The following is a 14,837-nucleotide window of genomic DNA, read 5'->3' on the forward strand; positions in this document are numbered from 1 at the left end:
AAGTGGCCAACAGATTAACCTTCTTTAATATGCATTTGGCTTTGTTAACATCTATCAGCAGCTCCATTATTAACCCTGTTTAGTCCAGTAATCCAGCTCTGGATCAATGCATGTAAATGGCATAACTGAAAAATCCAATTAAGCTCATTTTTCAATTATCCAAAACCTGATTTAAGCTGCTTTGCCCCCTCAAATATTTAACTGGTTGCTGTGGCATGTAAAATATTTTTCTTCCCACTTCTGTTGCTCGTTATCTCTGCTAACTCATACTGACACAGGATTAGATTCACAGTTGATGGATAGGCTACCTTTTTATAAACGGCATAATTGCCCCACCAGGCTTGTTGTCAGGAGTGTCGGATCACACAAATGACTGCTGAGATCAACTTTGTTTTGGCATGTTGTAGAAGTAACCTACTATTGCTCCGTCCAAAGAGGGAGGGTGACGCTCGCGGGCACACATTTTCATGTTCTTTCTCTTGTAGATCGTTCTAGCTGTGGGCGTAGCACCACAGAGAACACATTCCATAATATCCATAAACTGGTTTATGGATGATAACAGTCATCCTCAATCGCAGGGTATCAAAGGTTTGTGTAAACATCTTAAGTACGTCAATGTCAAGCTCAGCTGCAATTTATTTATAGTGCAATGTCTCACAAAGTTTTAAAGAATATGTCCATTGTCTTGTTGCCAATGTCAGTGCAGGACACAAGTTAAAACTTGAGCAATGCTGCAATTTTTGTATGCTACGTGTCTACATTTTTGACGTGCGTGTGTGTGTGCATCTTTTTGTGTTTTGGTCACTGGTGCTTTGGTGTGTCTGTTTTTAAAAGTGTATGCAAGGCAGTGCTGTTTAGAATATGCAGCTCGTAGAATTGATTTATTACAGCAGTTTGTGCATGAAACCTGCTCGTCAGTTATTCATTTGTAGCTCTCTGGGTGCTTCTCCATTGCAGCATCTCCTCACTAAGGTGTCAGGTAGATTTACAGGAAGCAGCATGACACTGAAGGACAGTGCAAGAGATAACCTTTCACTGCAGACTCATTCTGTGGCATTCATTTACCAGAGGCCCCCAGGCCACTGCCTCACTTTCACCTGTTTCTGTGTCCACTCCTGGTTTAATCTGTAGATTTGTACATGCTATGTTACAATATAAGTATCAGAAACGCCATTCTTTCGGAAATCTTTTAAGTCATGGTATGTAATAAAGTTTGTTGTTCCAATACAGGAAACTGAGCTTTTACTGGGACTGGCATGCTACTTATATTCAGTTACTAAACTATGTCTATCCACATATTCTATGTTTTACAACCTTAAAAAAGAAAAGAAAACATACATAAACTACATCTACAATTTCTTCTAATTCTATTTTCCTGCATCAAGTTTAGCTTCAGAGAGCTTCATAAGATATTCATGCAATATAACTACATTTCTTCCCTAGTCTCTGTAGATGCTTGCCACTGCTTGGGTGTGTTATTCTTTGGATAATTGTCTGAATTTCTGTAAAGTGCATTTGCTATAATTCTGTGTCGGCAAGCATATGCATGTTTCCCTGCGTCAGTTGTAACATGGCTAGTTTTGTCTGCATGACTAGCGCCATGTAGTCCTGAAAAAATATTATATGCTGAATGAAGTGAGTGTTTGTCCAAAAGCGTAATATAAATGTCCAGAGAAAGCTGACAGTGTCCATGACAGGAACTTCAACAAAACGATAGGGAACAAAAGGACCATGGGAAGGGCAACTGTGTTTGTGTGCAGCGTAACGGAGTGTTGAAAAGAGGGGCTGCCGGCACTCCCGCTGGGCGCCTCCCGGTGTGTTTAAGGGACGTGTCCGGCCATGTTCACCCCACACACACAGCACATATCCTGAGACAAGGTTGGTTTTCTCAGGTATGTTGTAGGTGTGGATTGATGTGTGTCTTAACATGAAAATACTTTAAACAGAATGGAATGGCTTGTTGGCAGTGTTTGGAAGTGGACCCAGAGAAAATCAGGTTTCCCTCAATAGTGAAGGGGTCTCCTTCTTTGAGACAGCGGTTTGTTTAAGCAGAATTGAGAGAAAACATGCATCCATAGCATAGCTGAGATGAATGACCTAATTCTGTGGTCCAGGATTGAGCTTCGCCATCCTGATTGCAACGCAGAGGAGGAGCCGATAAAAGATTATGACACTGCTGACTCACAGAATCAGTTGTAAACAACTCGACATGCGCATTCCTGAATATTTACAGTTTGTATGTGGATATTTAGACACATTTCAAATCCCCATCATCCCACTATAAGATGACCAGACCCTTGACATCCACACCCACAGCAGCTTGTGCGTACTGTCTGTGTTTGTTAAAACTGTGACGCCATCAAGTTGTGAATCCTGGAGTTTTTCCAGAGTGAATAATTTGTGAAAGATAGGAACAACTCCCCCACAGGGGTGTCATCCATATTGTTAAATGATATGCTTTGACAACATATATTAACAAAAATAAATACCATGTGTTGTTGGTGACGCTGTCGCAAAGACAACCGCATATCTTTCTGTTTTTCCTCAGAGCTACAAACAACACAGCATTGTTTCCAAACCAACTGCACAATGAAGACGGTGATAACACTATCTGTCCGTTGATTTTCAAGTGAACAAGAAGACCCAACTACTTGTTCATATATCGTTAGCAGCATGGCTAACGATACTGTCCAAAGCTATAAAAGAACTAAAGAATCCCAAAGAACTATACACCCTGAACTCAATGCTATGATAACGATGGAGTGAAACAGAAAAGCTTCGTAGAAAGAATGTTTAAAACGTTTTATTTGTATCACTCTTCCTCCGTGACGGGGCTCTTTTGCCGGGTAGAGTTTCCACAGTTAACATTACTCTGGTTGTTCCACCGTCCGCTACCTAATGATAGCTATTGTAAGCTAATCTTTTGAGTTGTCTCTAAGCGAAAGGCTCACTAGTAAGCAGTGATGCAGTGTATATGTCTACAACTTATTGTGAAAAGGAGATCGAGACCCACAGGCAGACAGAATTGCACAGTGCAAGCAAGGCTTATATGGAGCCAATCTAAATGCAGATGGTGTCATTATTCTTGTTGTCTTTTACCACTTTAGCATAACCTTAGATATAAAGTAAACATAACTTAAGAGTAATAGTTATATTTACTTACACTTTGCAAGGTAATCGGTTTCCTAGACTTTCTTCAGGTAAGATCATTTTGTCACATTAAACAGTGGGACACAACATTGTTGCTCATTTAGACTTCTAAGTTCTGATAATTAAAGATAAAAGTATACACGTCTGTCTGTGATTACATGTATGTGTTCGGGGATGTGTGTTTTGGTAGTACACTGTTACTCTATCCTTTACCCTTGCTTTCTTCTGAACTTCCACCAGTGCTTCTGCTCATTATTGTGTTTCTCTAATCTGGAGGGGACAGGACTGGGTGCAGAAGTGTATTTATCTTCCTGCACAAATAGGACCTCTTTCCGTCTGGTCCCTGCTCAGCTTGTTGTTGAAAGATAGTGAGCAGCGTAGAGCAAGCTTGTGCGTGTGTGCGTGTGTGTGTGTGTGTGTGTGGTGTGGTGTGTGTGTGTGTGTGTGTGTGTGTGTGCGCACGGGTGAACTGAGATGTGTCCCAGCTGGCCCACAGACCAGCACACTAACCATCACCTCACTGCAGCAAATGCAGACAAAAGAGGAATATATCTCCCTTGTGATATTGATACCCCTTAACTCCGGGGGTGTTTTTACCCTAAATGAGAAAGCAACATTCCTCACAGAGGTCTGTTGTACTTGTAAAAGCCAGTAGGATCAGTGTTACAGAAAGTCCCTGTAGTGTGAGTCCTGTAGCCTCATTTCCGCTTTTTCTCAATCACATCTGTTGGGATGTGTACTTTGCTACGCATTGTCTAGGCATGTTTCTTTTCATTCCCTGGTTGTCTCCATGACATTAGGCTCGCAAGGCAGCAGTTATCATACTGCAAATGGCCATGAGCCAGGAAACCACAAGCTAGCGTTGCAAAACAAAATGTACTGTGAAAAGTAATACAAAGGATGACTTCTCTTTTTATCGCGTCGAAACTCTCTAATGCTATTCTGATAAAACCACTGGTCGACAGTTTGCCCTCGGTTTGTCCGGTCAAAGAGTTGACGCTAACCTGTTCCCCCTCTGTCTACAAACATGGCTTTAGTATTATATTCTTACTGCATGACTTTTTGAGCAATAATTAATACTCTGTTGGCTAAAACTCAACTATTAGATTCTAGGCTAAAGCTTGTGTACTGCTCCTCCATCGCTAAGCTGCTCATACTGCCGGTGGCTTGCCTATTTAGAAATATTATAGCTTTAGCTAGCTTTGACCTCCTTCTTAGTACCAGGATTGTCAGTCACTGGTGCGCTTGCCGATGAATTTAACTGCTGGACTGGGTGGAGAGGGTTTTGTGGGCCTGTGCAGTCATTCTGTCCCTCCTGAGATGACCCAACCACAGTTCTGGTTTCCTGTCAGTCCTGTCTTAGCTTGCCAGAGCACAGTGTGAGGCCATCCTGGCACCATTAACTGGGGCCACTCTCTTGCCCACTTATCAAGCTCACTCATTTTGAGACCGCCTTGATCTGGGCTTATGCCGCCAAAGTGTGATCTAAGCTTACACATGCGTAGTGGCCTGTTTTCCAGGAAAAGCCTATAATGGTGAAGACAAACAAAGAGATAAGACAGACTGTTGACAAGACCGAGCTCAGCTATGAGAGGCAAAAGCAGAAATGCGAATGATTTTTTACCAAGAAGCTAGTTCCACTCTGTGAGAAACTCGCTGTCCTCATTGTGACATGTTTGTGCTGCTCTAAAAGCACATTCTGGAGATAAAGGACGAGTGCGGAGCGCAAAAGGAATTTGATTTGATGCGAAGAATGCAAAGCAGAGAGCGGATGCACGCATGTTTTTGAAGGGGGGGGGTTGCTGATAAGACCACAACCTTCCTTTGTTTTCCCTCGTGTAAATTTACACTTCTGGAATTTAAAGTCAATTTTAAACATCAAAGTTAATTGATTAATTGAAATAGGCATGTGTTTGTATGTACAGTATATATGTGTGTGTGTGTGTGTGTAAAATTCTCTTTTAAGACTCGCATTAGTTTTTAAAATTTTTATTCACATATTCTTTCAACACATGATATTCAATAAAGAATTTAGTCCCTCGGTTTTCGAATGAAAAATGTGTGATGGTAAAAACACAACACGCCTGGTGTTATGCTATGATTCAGATGTGTTGTCTTTTTTAAAAGTCTGTTTCGTAATTGAAATACGAATGGATGGTTTGTATTAAATACACTGCGAGTGGAAAACGGGTCCATTTTGAACGCATCAATGACCCATGTGCTTCTTCTATTTACATGTGGATGCACCTGTGTGTTTGTATGCATATGCTTATGTGCGTGTTTGAGGGGGTATGTTTGTATTTGAGTGTGACAGTGTATACTTTGTCGGCCCGAGGACACTTAGATTGAGTGTGTGTTGTTACTTCTGGCGAAAGCACACATATGTGTTTGTATGAAGACCTGGTACTATGTGGGTGTGTGTTTGATAAACTGTGAGAACATGTGGGAGACTGTTTGTCTATTCATCTGGGTGAGAGCAGGAGAGAAAGAGCAGAATGAGGAGGTGGAAAAGATCTGCTTCCAGCCTCTATCTTCAAGTCAATCTGCTCACAGTCACACAAAACCTCTTTATCTCTCCCTTAGACAGAAGAGAGTGAGACAGGCAGAGAGAGAGGGATACAGACTGAGAGGAAGAAAAATAAATGCGTTTAAAAAGAGGAAAGATCCAGAGGTTAAAGAGAGAGAGATTCAATCAGGCAGCCTTAAGAAGATAGAGCGGATTTTAGTTTAAGAGGATCATCAAAGTCATGCTCAGACAGCATCTGTCATTAAAAGTATTTGTGCTATTTCAGTATCATCGCAATAAGCTATTATTGTCCGATTGAGAGGCTCTTTGTAAGATATTCAGGATGTGGCACGTCAGCTTTGATGCAAAAGTTTTATCACCAATGTTATCAGCAAGCGGAAAATTATTTTACACTGTTCGCTACTTTAGCCACAGTGGAAGTTGAGTGGCAATTGACATCCTCTACAGCTTCTACTGTGTCCTCTCACACACCAAACCTCTGTGTCTCTCTCACATAACTGTGACTGATGGCAAAAAGAGGCGTCAATTTTCAGTCTTGAAACTGAAATGCACGCAGTTGTCTCTCAGCGTAGGTGTGTCTGTCTGCCTGCAGAACAAGCAGAAAGAAATCAAATAAATCAACCTCGGCTTAATTTCAGGTCTGGCACAAATGTATGGCTGTCATTTGCAGTGCAGCTCTGGCAGCCGTCCAGATAAGGATGACGATCAGTAAGAGTTTGGAGGCACAGAGATCACATCTGGCAACAGGGCTGCGTGTGCGTGCGTGCTTGTGTGTGTGTGTGTGTGTGTGTGTGTGTGTGTGTGTGTGTGTGTGGTGCTGGCCTGTTATTGCAGTATCATGCCCCATTGGCTGATGAGTTGCTATGCTCATCTCTTGTTCCTCTCAGCCCCAATCAAACCTGTCACAATATGAGTCAGCGTGGCCATAAGTGGGAACAATGCCTCTTACCATTAAATCAATCAGTAATCTGACACATTGGTCAGATTTTTAATCCAGTGCCGAGCCACTGGTGGTGTGATGTGCTCGTGAAAGCTGGCTAGTGACAGATGGAGGCTGGAATAGAGCTGGAGAACTGAACAAACTGAGAGGGCAAAAGAGCTGAAATCTCATTTCCTCAGTGGCCTTGAGAGTGGAGCATGCTCAGTGCTGATGTTTGTCATCTCTCCCTCTCTGAGATGCTACTGCAGTGCTTCCCAGCAGGCTTGGCACAGGCTTACTCATGGACATCTCTCTTATGGAGAGATACAGTGGCCAGGCTGCAGCTGCTCAGAGGATACCTCTCCCCGTGTTTCTTTGTTTCGCTCTCTGTTTCTCCGTGGCTCTCCCGTGTTACCTTTCTTTAATTTCTGCCTCTCCCACTCTTCCTCCCATCGCAATTCTTACACATAATCTCCTACTCTCTCTCTCTCTCTCTCTCTCTCTCTCTCCCCGTCTCTCATCCTCACTCCGCCCTTCCACATCTCTCTCACATACTCTAGTTGCTACCCTTAAGACTGTGGTTACCATGGTGACAGCTATGTGCTGCGGAAACGTCAAAGAAGCTGCATCCACCCAGGATCACTTCCTTGTTTAACGCTTAAATTCTTCCTTGCTGTCCCTCTTTGATCTATGCCAAAGAGCCATGCTTGATTAGAAGTCATCCATGCATTTGCTTTGTTGTAAATGAGGCAGTAAATGTGATATCTGGTCTCGTTCTGTGATCCGGATCTCAGCTGTTGCTGAGCAGAGTCATTAGAAACGCTCGGATTTGGAAACTCTGGCGACCTTGTCACAGCTGACCTTGAGAAAAAAGCCCCTTCCTCGGGACTTCCAGATGTCACTGACATTGATTTATGTCGTGTCTGTCTTTAAAGGGGCTTCACCAGCCCGCCCAGTCACATAAGTCTCGTCACATGCCTCTCATCTTTCGCCTGTCATTCACACAGAGAGCCACTTGCAAAGACACCCACGGTACACATTTAAACACTAATGGAAAGCAGTAAGACTGGCAGCATCAAGCAGATTATATTTATATGTTTTACGCAATCTCCCTGGTTTGTACTGACAACAGATACTGCTGCCGGATGAGCAGGTTTTTATTTGCCTACTTGTGTTGTTCCAACAACACACCTCAGTGCACGGTCAGCTGAGGGAGCAGATGCCTTGTTAAAAAGTGAATATCAGCAGGTGGGGCTGTTTTCTGTCATCTGATGAAGGAGACATTATTTTCACTCGCAAATCTCTCTTCCACACTTTACACCTTTGTGTCCTCCCATTTCCTTCCCTCCTCTTTTTGTTTCTGCACTGTCCATTTATCCTCTTTTATCCTTGTTTCTCTTTGAGATTGTGTCCCCCCCCTTCCCTCTCCCCTGCCCTTGCCTCACCTCTGACAGTCAAGACTACAGATCTGTGTTAAAAGCATGCCCTATGCCCTACTTTAAGCCCCATATACACTTTGTTGGCCAAAAAAAGCAGACAGACGTAAACAACACAACCTAATGGCTGTTTAAAGCCATTATGTCTATAAAGATAAACTCCGGTGCCTGTGAAAGGGCAGGAGTGCTGTTGAGCGGTATCCATGTGATGATGTGCAGGTATGCTGTTGTTAGGAGGGGGCTGCTCAGTTCCATCATACAGGAAAGCTGTCTCCCCTATTTGGGGGGCAGCGAGGAGGGATTAAGAGGCAGGCAGAGATGGGGCCTGTGGAGCATTTATGAGCAGGGCATACAAAGGATCAATGTCAGAACTCCATTTCTTTCTTTCTTTTTTTTTGGAATTGCTCTTCAAGTGATGCTCCTCCCACACTGGCCCACTGTGCCCCTCCACCTCCAGACCCTGTTCCAAGGACGGCCCACGGCTGTTGAAAAACAGCAGATGCTTTCGAGTAGACTAGAAAAAAAGAGAGAGATTTAGATGCACATGTCCATGACCATATTTGTGTCTGGGTGTGAAAAATGGAGTTAATTTCAGACTCTCGTTGTACTCCACAAGCTCATATACAAAAGCTTAACCTTGTTCAGAGCTCTTAACACAATCTTGTGGAATAATAAAAAATCTAACCTAATTTTCTCATAGTGTGTAGTCGGATAGGACTCTATTTCCGTCCCCCTCTTTCCTGTATGTGCGCACACTTTTTTCATGTAACTTTGCCAAGTGGGACACAGTTGTGGCACGTAGTGATCATAAAACTACCCCCAAAAAATTGCATCCGTACTGCTACATACAGTTGAGCAGCAGCTCTGCAAGTTTACAAAAACTTTGAGACGAGAGCTACATATTCATGTCCACGCTAACCCCAAGATTAACCTGCTCCAAAAGCTCCTACAGCGATGTGTAGTACGGCCAGTTACATTTCACTAATTTGCATCTTGTGTGGCTCTTCTTGAAGACAATCGTGGGACCTTGAAGGAACAGGTTGAGAAATATTGGGAGAGGCCTACAGGCGATCTAGATCTACATCCCATCATCCTGAAAGTAGTTTTTTCTTTTGTCCTGACGTCACAGATACTCACATTTCTGACACATACATAAAACGCACGCCCACCCAGAGACACACAGGCCTGTGGACGAGTCTCATCTTGTTGATTAGTAGAGGAGGAAGTGAGTGTTGAGGTTAGGGGGGGGTAGATAGGGCAGCAGGGGAAGCTCTCTGACACAGCGTAGCCCCTGCCAGTCCTCAGTTACAGCTGTTGACAGATTAGATCATCAAAAAAACAACCACTGGGAAAAGCACTATATTGGATCTGATTGGCGTGTCAAACCTTGGCCTCGGCTTGACCCCTCCAGTTTTGTTGCCTACAGATGAGGCTTAATGCTATTGAGTGCAGTGACCTGTTAAGACATGACCCTTCTGCTGCCCCCTTTCCAATCCCTGCTGCTGCCGCCTCCTCTTAAGAAACGTCAAGAATCTTTGGAGGGCTGGACTGAGACAAACCCCGGGAGGGCCCCACAGATGACTCATTTACAGATTTGTTTTATTTTTTTAACAAACGAGTTTCATTGAGAGTAGCTCTGCTGTTGTTTCAACGGGTTTTTATTCTCTTGCCACTTAGCAGGACTGTGGAGTTCAGTCAGCATGAAATTAGAAAACCTTACTTCGAGATAGCGGCTTAAAATAATACTGCGATCACCATGTAGTCAAAGTTTGGGCTATGTCAAATGAAGATAAACAGATTAGCTGCAGCGTTGTGCTTGTCAAAGTTATGTTTGCATTAGATATTGTTTCACACAAATCAAAATATCCTCTTGCTGCGTTAATGCCACTCTTAGAAAGTTCTGTACTTTTTTTCTGGAGCCACACATGTTCCACTGCTGGCCTCAGCCCTGCCCTAACTTTTATATGTGTCTCCCCTTGCCCTATTTTCCTCTGTGCTTTTAAACTGTCTACTAAATACATAGAAAATACCAAAGGTGAGATGCACCATAATCTTTCACAATAAACACAATATTATTTGACTTGAAGTCTGGTGTCAAACGCAAAAGGCTGAGTTTTTAAAAGATGAAAGCTTGTTTTAATAGTTCTAAATCTTTACTGCTGCGTGGACATTGACACCTGGCTAGCAGCGACAGTGAAAGAGCGAGTTACAACCACAGACATGCTGTAACTCGCCTGAAGTACTGAGAGGGGGACTGATAGACAAAAAAGATGAGGAAGGGGAGCAGCTAGGAAAAGCCAGGGATGACTTTGTGTAATTTTGCAAGAAGCAGTCTGTCATAGATTGTGATCTGACATTCAGCACCTCACACACTGCACATATCCACAGAATCTGTGCTGAGCAAATCTGAACCAGATGTGAAGTGTTTTGGGACCTCGACATCAACCTGGCAAGGGCAGGTCTCTGACTGAATTATCTGGGTGGGGTCAGCAGTACAGAGGGGACAACTTAAGTGGTCTCGCTGCACTTTTGCATGGGTCATTAGAAAGGAGAAGATGCTCCCGAGGTAGTAACTAGAAACAGAGTTGGCTAAAAGCAGTGGCCATTGAGCTTGAGATTTCTTCAGATTTCTGTGTGGACTTAGAAGTGGGTCGCTCTCTGTCCTCAGCTGTGGCTGCAGGGCCTGGAAGAGCCACTGCTTATCTGATAGACCCAGTGAGGGAACTGTTGATTGCCTCTAAAGCAATGGGAAATGCCTTCCTCGCTCCCTCCCTCTTTCTTCCCTCCCTCCCTCTTTATTCTCTCACTTTTTCCCTCTGCTCTTAGTTCCTTGAGCTTTGCCTCTCTACCTTTCTCTCCCTATTTTTCCTGCTCCCTCCCTCCCTCCCTCTCTCTCCCTCTCTCTCCCTCTCTCTCCCTCTCTCTCCCTCTGCCCTGCTGTGAGTAGGTGGTGCCTTGCTCTACTTGATTGGTGTGAGTCTATATAGGAGGAGAGACGCTCTAACAGGCTCAGAGTCTGGTGGTGCCCACTTGCCACACGTTCCCAACAGGACTACCTGGGTTTTTTTCCCTAAGTCTTCTCCTGAGAGGATTTACTTTCTTGTGACAGCATGACGGAGAGCAAGAGGAAAGATAAGAAAGGGAGAAAGAAGGGGGGTAAGAAAGGACAAAAGGAGAAAGAGAGCGATTCCACTACAGGTAAAAACTAATTTAAAGGTGGTTTCTGTGTAACATGTTATGTATAAACATGTATATTTGTGTTTGTGTGTATGTGTGTGAGAGACAGGGACAGAGAGGGAGATTTGGAGAGAAAAAGAGTGAGATTAAGTTTGTGTTACTGTATCACGGAAGTATAGGACAAAGTAAGTATCCCCCTGGACTTGTCAAAGCTTGCCTCTTGGTTGTCACATGGATCGGTCTCCTAATGTGGACAGCGTGTAGAGGCACTTCTGGAATTGTAGGAAAGACAACTGATATGACTTATGTACAAAACCAACTAAAAGTTTTAGCTAAACCAGCTCTGGACCTCACAGAGCCAAAGCACAGTTGTATTATGAGCTCTCTGGAAACGAATGACGAATGAGTGCTTTAAAGATTTACGTTAATTCATCGCATGACTTTTCACAAATGCTCTGCCACATATCACAGGTTTAAAAAAAGAGTTGGCTTTTTTTTTTTTTAAACAGTCTTTATTATAAAAGTTTGACGTTTGTATAACAGAATACAACATATCATTACGCACCTTTTGACAGGGTTAACAATTCAACAGTTGCTACAGTCACTTTCATCTTAATTACGACTATATGATGAGTCATCCAAAATAAAAGTGTCTATATTTGATAGAAGCTACTTTGAAATCGGCATAGTATGGGAGCTGCTTGTCTTTCAGAGTCACAAACGTAGCAGTGTGCTTGTTCAGTGGTGGATCCTACAAGCCGCAGCATGTCACTGTAGTTTGACCTCAGGTCCTGGGTGAAGCCCAACCCCCGTTTCAGTGACACTTAAGGGCAATACCATGAGTATCACTATAGCTACTTTGAATATTCATTCTTGGCTTGATCAGATACTGTATCTTAGAAAGCATCTCTTGGTGTTGGTAGCCATTTTGTACCCGCTGATGTCATTCTAGTCACCTTCCAACAGATAACCCTAACGACTGGGTGAAGTGTTTTCAAGATTCTTTTCTAGGCCTTCAAGTTACTTAAATTGTGTCTCTTTTCAGCTTAAATGTGCTACTGCTGTTGTTTTTGGCACCTGGGCTTAATTTTCTCTTATTACGCATACAAATTGCCTTAAATAATTACTGGTTGTTCTTCCAAGTTTGATTGTGATCTATGAACATGTGAGATAAACAGCTCCCCGAAGTACACGGAACACAGAGTGCTTTGCAATTTTTTGGTGTCTTTGTTCATTAGCGAGCACAGCTGCCGAAAGAAGAGCTGCGCGTGATGAACATAGCCTGATTTGGTTTCTCTACTTTTCCCAAAATGGTACAAATTAAAGACATAAATGTTCATGTGTTACCGCTTACACATGTTATGTCAGTTTCAAATGTATCCAGGCATTAAAATGAGGATCTTCAATCATAAAAATGACAATGATTTATTAAAGAACTGGGTCAACCTGTGTGAAACGAACATGCTTACTGGGTGGGTGATGCTTGTTGTGTCTGCACTAATGGTAGGTCACACACCACATCAGGTGTGCTCTGGGCCTAAGGCTCCAAAATGCGTAATCCAAAATAAAAACGGGGAGAAACCAAACACCACTACTAAAGATAGATCCTCTACCCACTTCAGTCTAATCAAAAATGTTGCCAGCTTGTAATTATCCACGAGTGACATCGCTTTGTTGAGGATGTGGTTTATCAATAAATCATGTTCAAAAGAAGTGGACTATTCATTCGCAAATTTAGAAACAAGTCTGCACATCTAAAAGTGCAGCTATGTATGATCTACTAATTAAATGAGTAGACATGTATACAGCATCAGAACAGTATTTCAGCTTTAGTACTTCCTTTGTTGTCTCTGCTTACTTCTAAAGCTAATCAAAAATATGTTAGCTAGCTGGCTTGCTTCGCTTGTGTGCTAACTAACTAAGCAGCACAGTCGCACAACAAATAGTGAAATGTACTCAAACTGAAAAATGGAGAATAGCGCCTACCTCGCTGTAAGCTAGCTATGGGTTATTACACAGATATTGTGTACATTGAACCAAAATATGGCTACATGAAAGTTTAATTTAGACAAATTTGTCACACAAAAGTGCTACCTGATAGTAACATGTAAGCATGTGAAGGTAAAGGAAACACAAATTGCAAAGATTTTAAGATTTTTGTGTTCAAGCATCTATCTAACGATAAAAAGTCAATATATCAACATTATTATTACTATTACAACAGTTCGATGGGGTTCCACGGTTGATCTCAGAGCGGAGAGAGTTGGTTCTTCATTGGTTTTTCATTGCAGCTGGTCAAGTTATACAGGACTCATTCATCTTTTTTCTTGTAGTTGTGGCTGCTAATATGTCATATTCTTTACATTTTTCAATTTGTTTAAATGCTAGACTTGATATTATTTTCAACTACATCAAGATGTTATTTCAACTCAACTTTTAATTTTAATTTTTACCATTTATCTGCATTGTAGACAACTAGAGCAGTGCCCGTTCAAAACGTGCCTGTTCGGTAACGAGCTGATCACTTGGCCTCCGGTATTGCTGCTTGCAGCTTTCTGGAGAACTGCTCATCCAAACAACTTCACACTGGACACCACGCTTCCTTTGGTCCTGAGCAAGACACCCGCCATGACAAAGTTGCATCGCCTAGCAATGCTACAATATACTCGTAGGCTACATCCATACATACAGACAGACAGAAACTCTTAACATAGTCGTTAGATACGTTTTACAATGTACTCTGTGTATGCGTGCTTGGTACACATGTGTGGAAGAGGCATGTCGTAATATAATTGAACGTAATCTAGCCCACGAGCAATCTGTTGAGGTTGTTAGACTGTCAGTCAGCCATCACAGGAAAAAGATCGTATTGTGGTGTACAATATGTTCCCCATGAACTTATTTTAACACATTTATTTAAGGAGATTAATGCACAGCAGGTTCTTCTCACTTATAATTCCCCTTTCACTGGCTATGACGGGACCAGAAAGTGTTGATTTATGGATTTCTGCTGCTCCAATGTTACATGATGATTACCTTTTTTTTTTTTAGGTCTCATTTTTGAAAGGCCTGTGTATTGTGGCTGAAAGTTGACACTCCGCAAGTAATGTTGCCAGACTTTTCTAATGAAACAGGCCCAGGTTTAGAAAGGGGAAACTTCTGCAGAGACATTTGTGCCAAAATGTTGCTCCTTATTGGAAAGGGAAGACCCCCGAGGGATGGAAGAATTGTGCAACTTGGTTGTCTTTCTTATGAATAAGACAAGCACGGCAAAATGCTACAGGCACTTCATAAAATATGCTAGAAATCCCTTTACGGTTTGCCTGTATGTATGTAAATATCCTTATGCTGGTGCTCATCCATCTTATAATATGTCAAGACAAAGCACAACCGGTTCCTTTCTGTCTGGGTATGCTTGCGTTGTCAGCGTGGTAATAATTAGTTACGGAAATGAAGCGATGGCTCCTTCATTTTGTGCCAGATCTACCACACCTTTTATAATTGAAATAGAGCTTGTTGAATATCTAGCAGAAACATTGTTTTATAGAGGCCAGTAGTCAGAGGAGGTGGTGGTGAAGCCTCAGACAACCTCGGCTCGCAATTCATGTATGATCTTGCTTCATATAAT

At 42.5% G+C, this 14,837-nt stretch overlaps 1 protein-coding gene across 3 annotated transcripts in view; it reads left to right on the forward strand.

Moving 5' to 3' along the window:
- The window catches only part of nrg2a (neuregulin 2a), a 69,495-nt gene that overhangs the window by 12,034 nt on the left and 42,624 nt on the right, over positions 1–14,837 (forward strand). The window contains exon 1 of one of the 3 annotated variants that reach the window (XM_029448200.1): positions 11,075–11,230. The exons of the other annotated variants lie outside the window; for them this stretch is intronic. Within the exon in view, the coding sequence (XP_029304060.1) occupies positions 11,143–11,230 (88 nt within the window). The 5' untranslated portion in view covers positions 11,075–11,142. Of the gene's footprint in view, positions 1–11,074; positions 11,231–14,837 lie in introns of those variants that run through there. 3 annotated transcript variants of the gene reach the window in all.

Source organism: Cottoperca gobio, chromosome 14, assembly GCF_900634415.1.
Source record: "Cottoperca gobio chromosome 14, fCotGob3.1, whole genome shotgun sequence".
Lineage (NCBI taxonomy): Eukaryota > Metazoa > Chordata > Actinopteri > Perciformes > Bovichtidae > Cottoperca > Cottoperca gobio.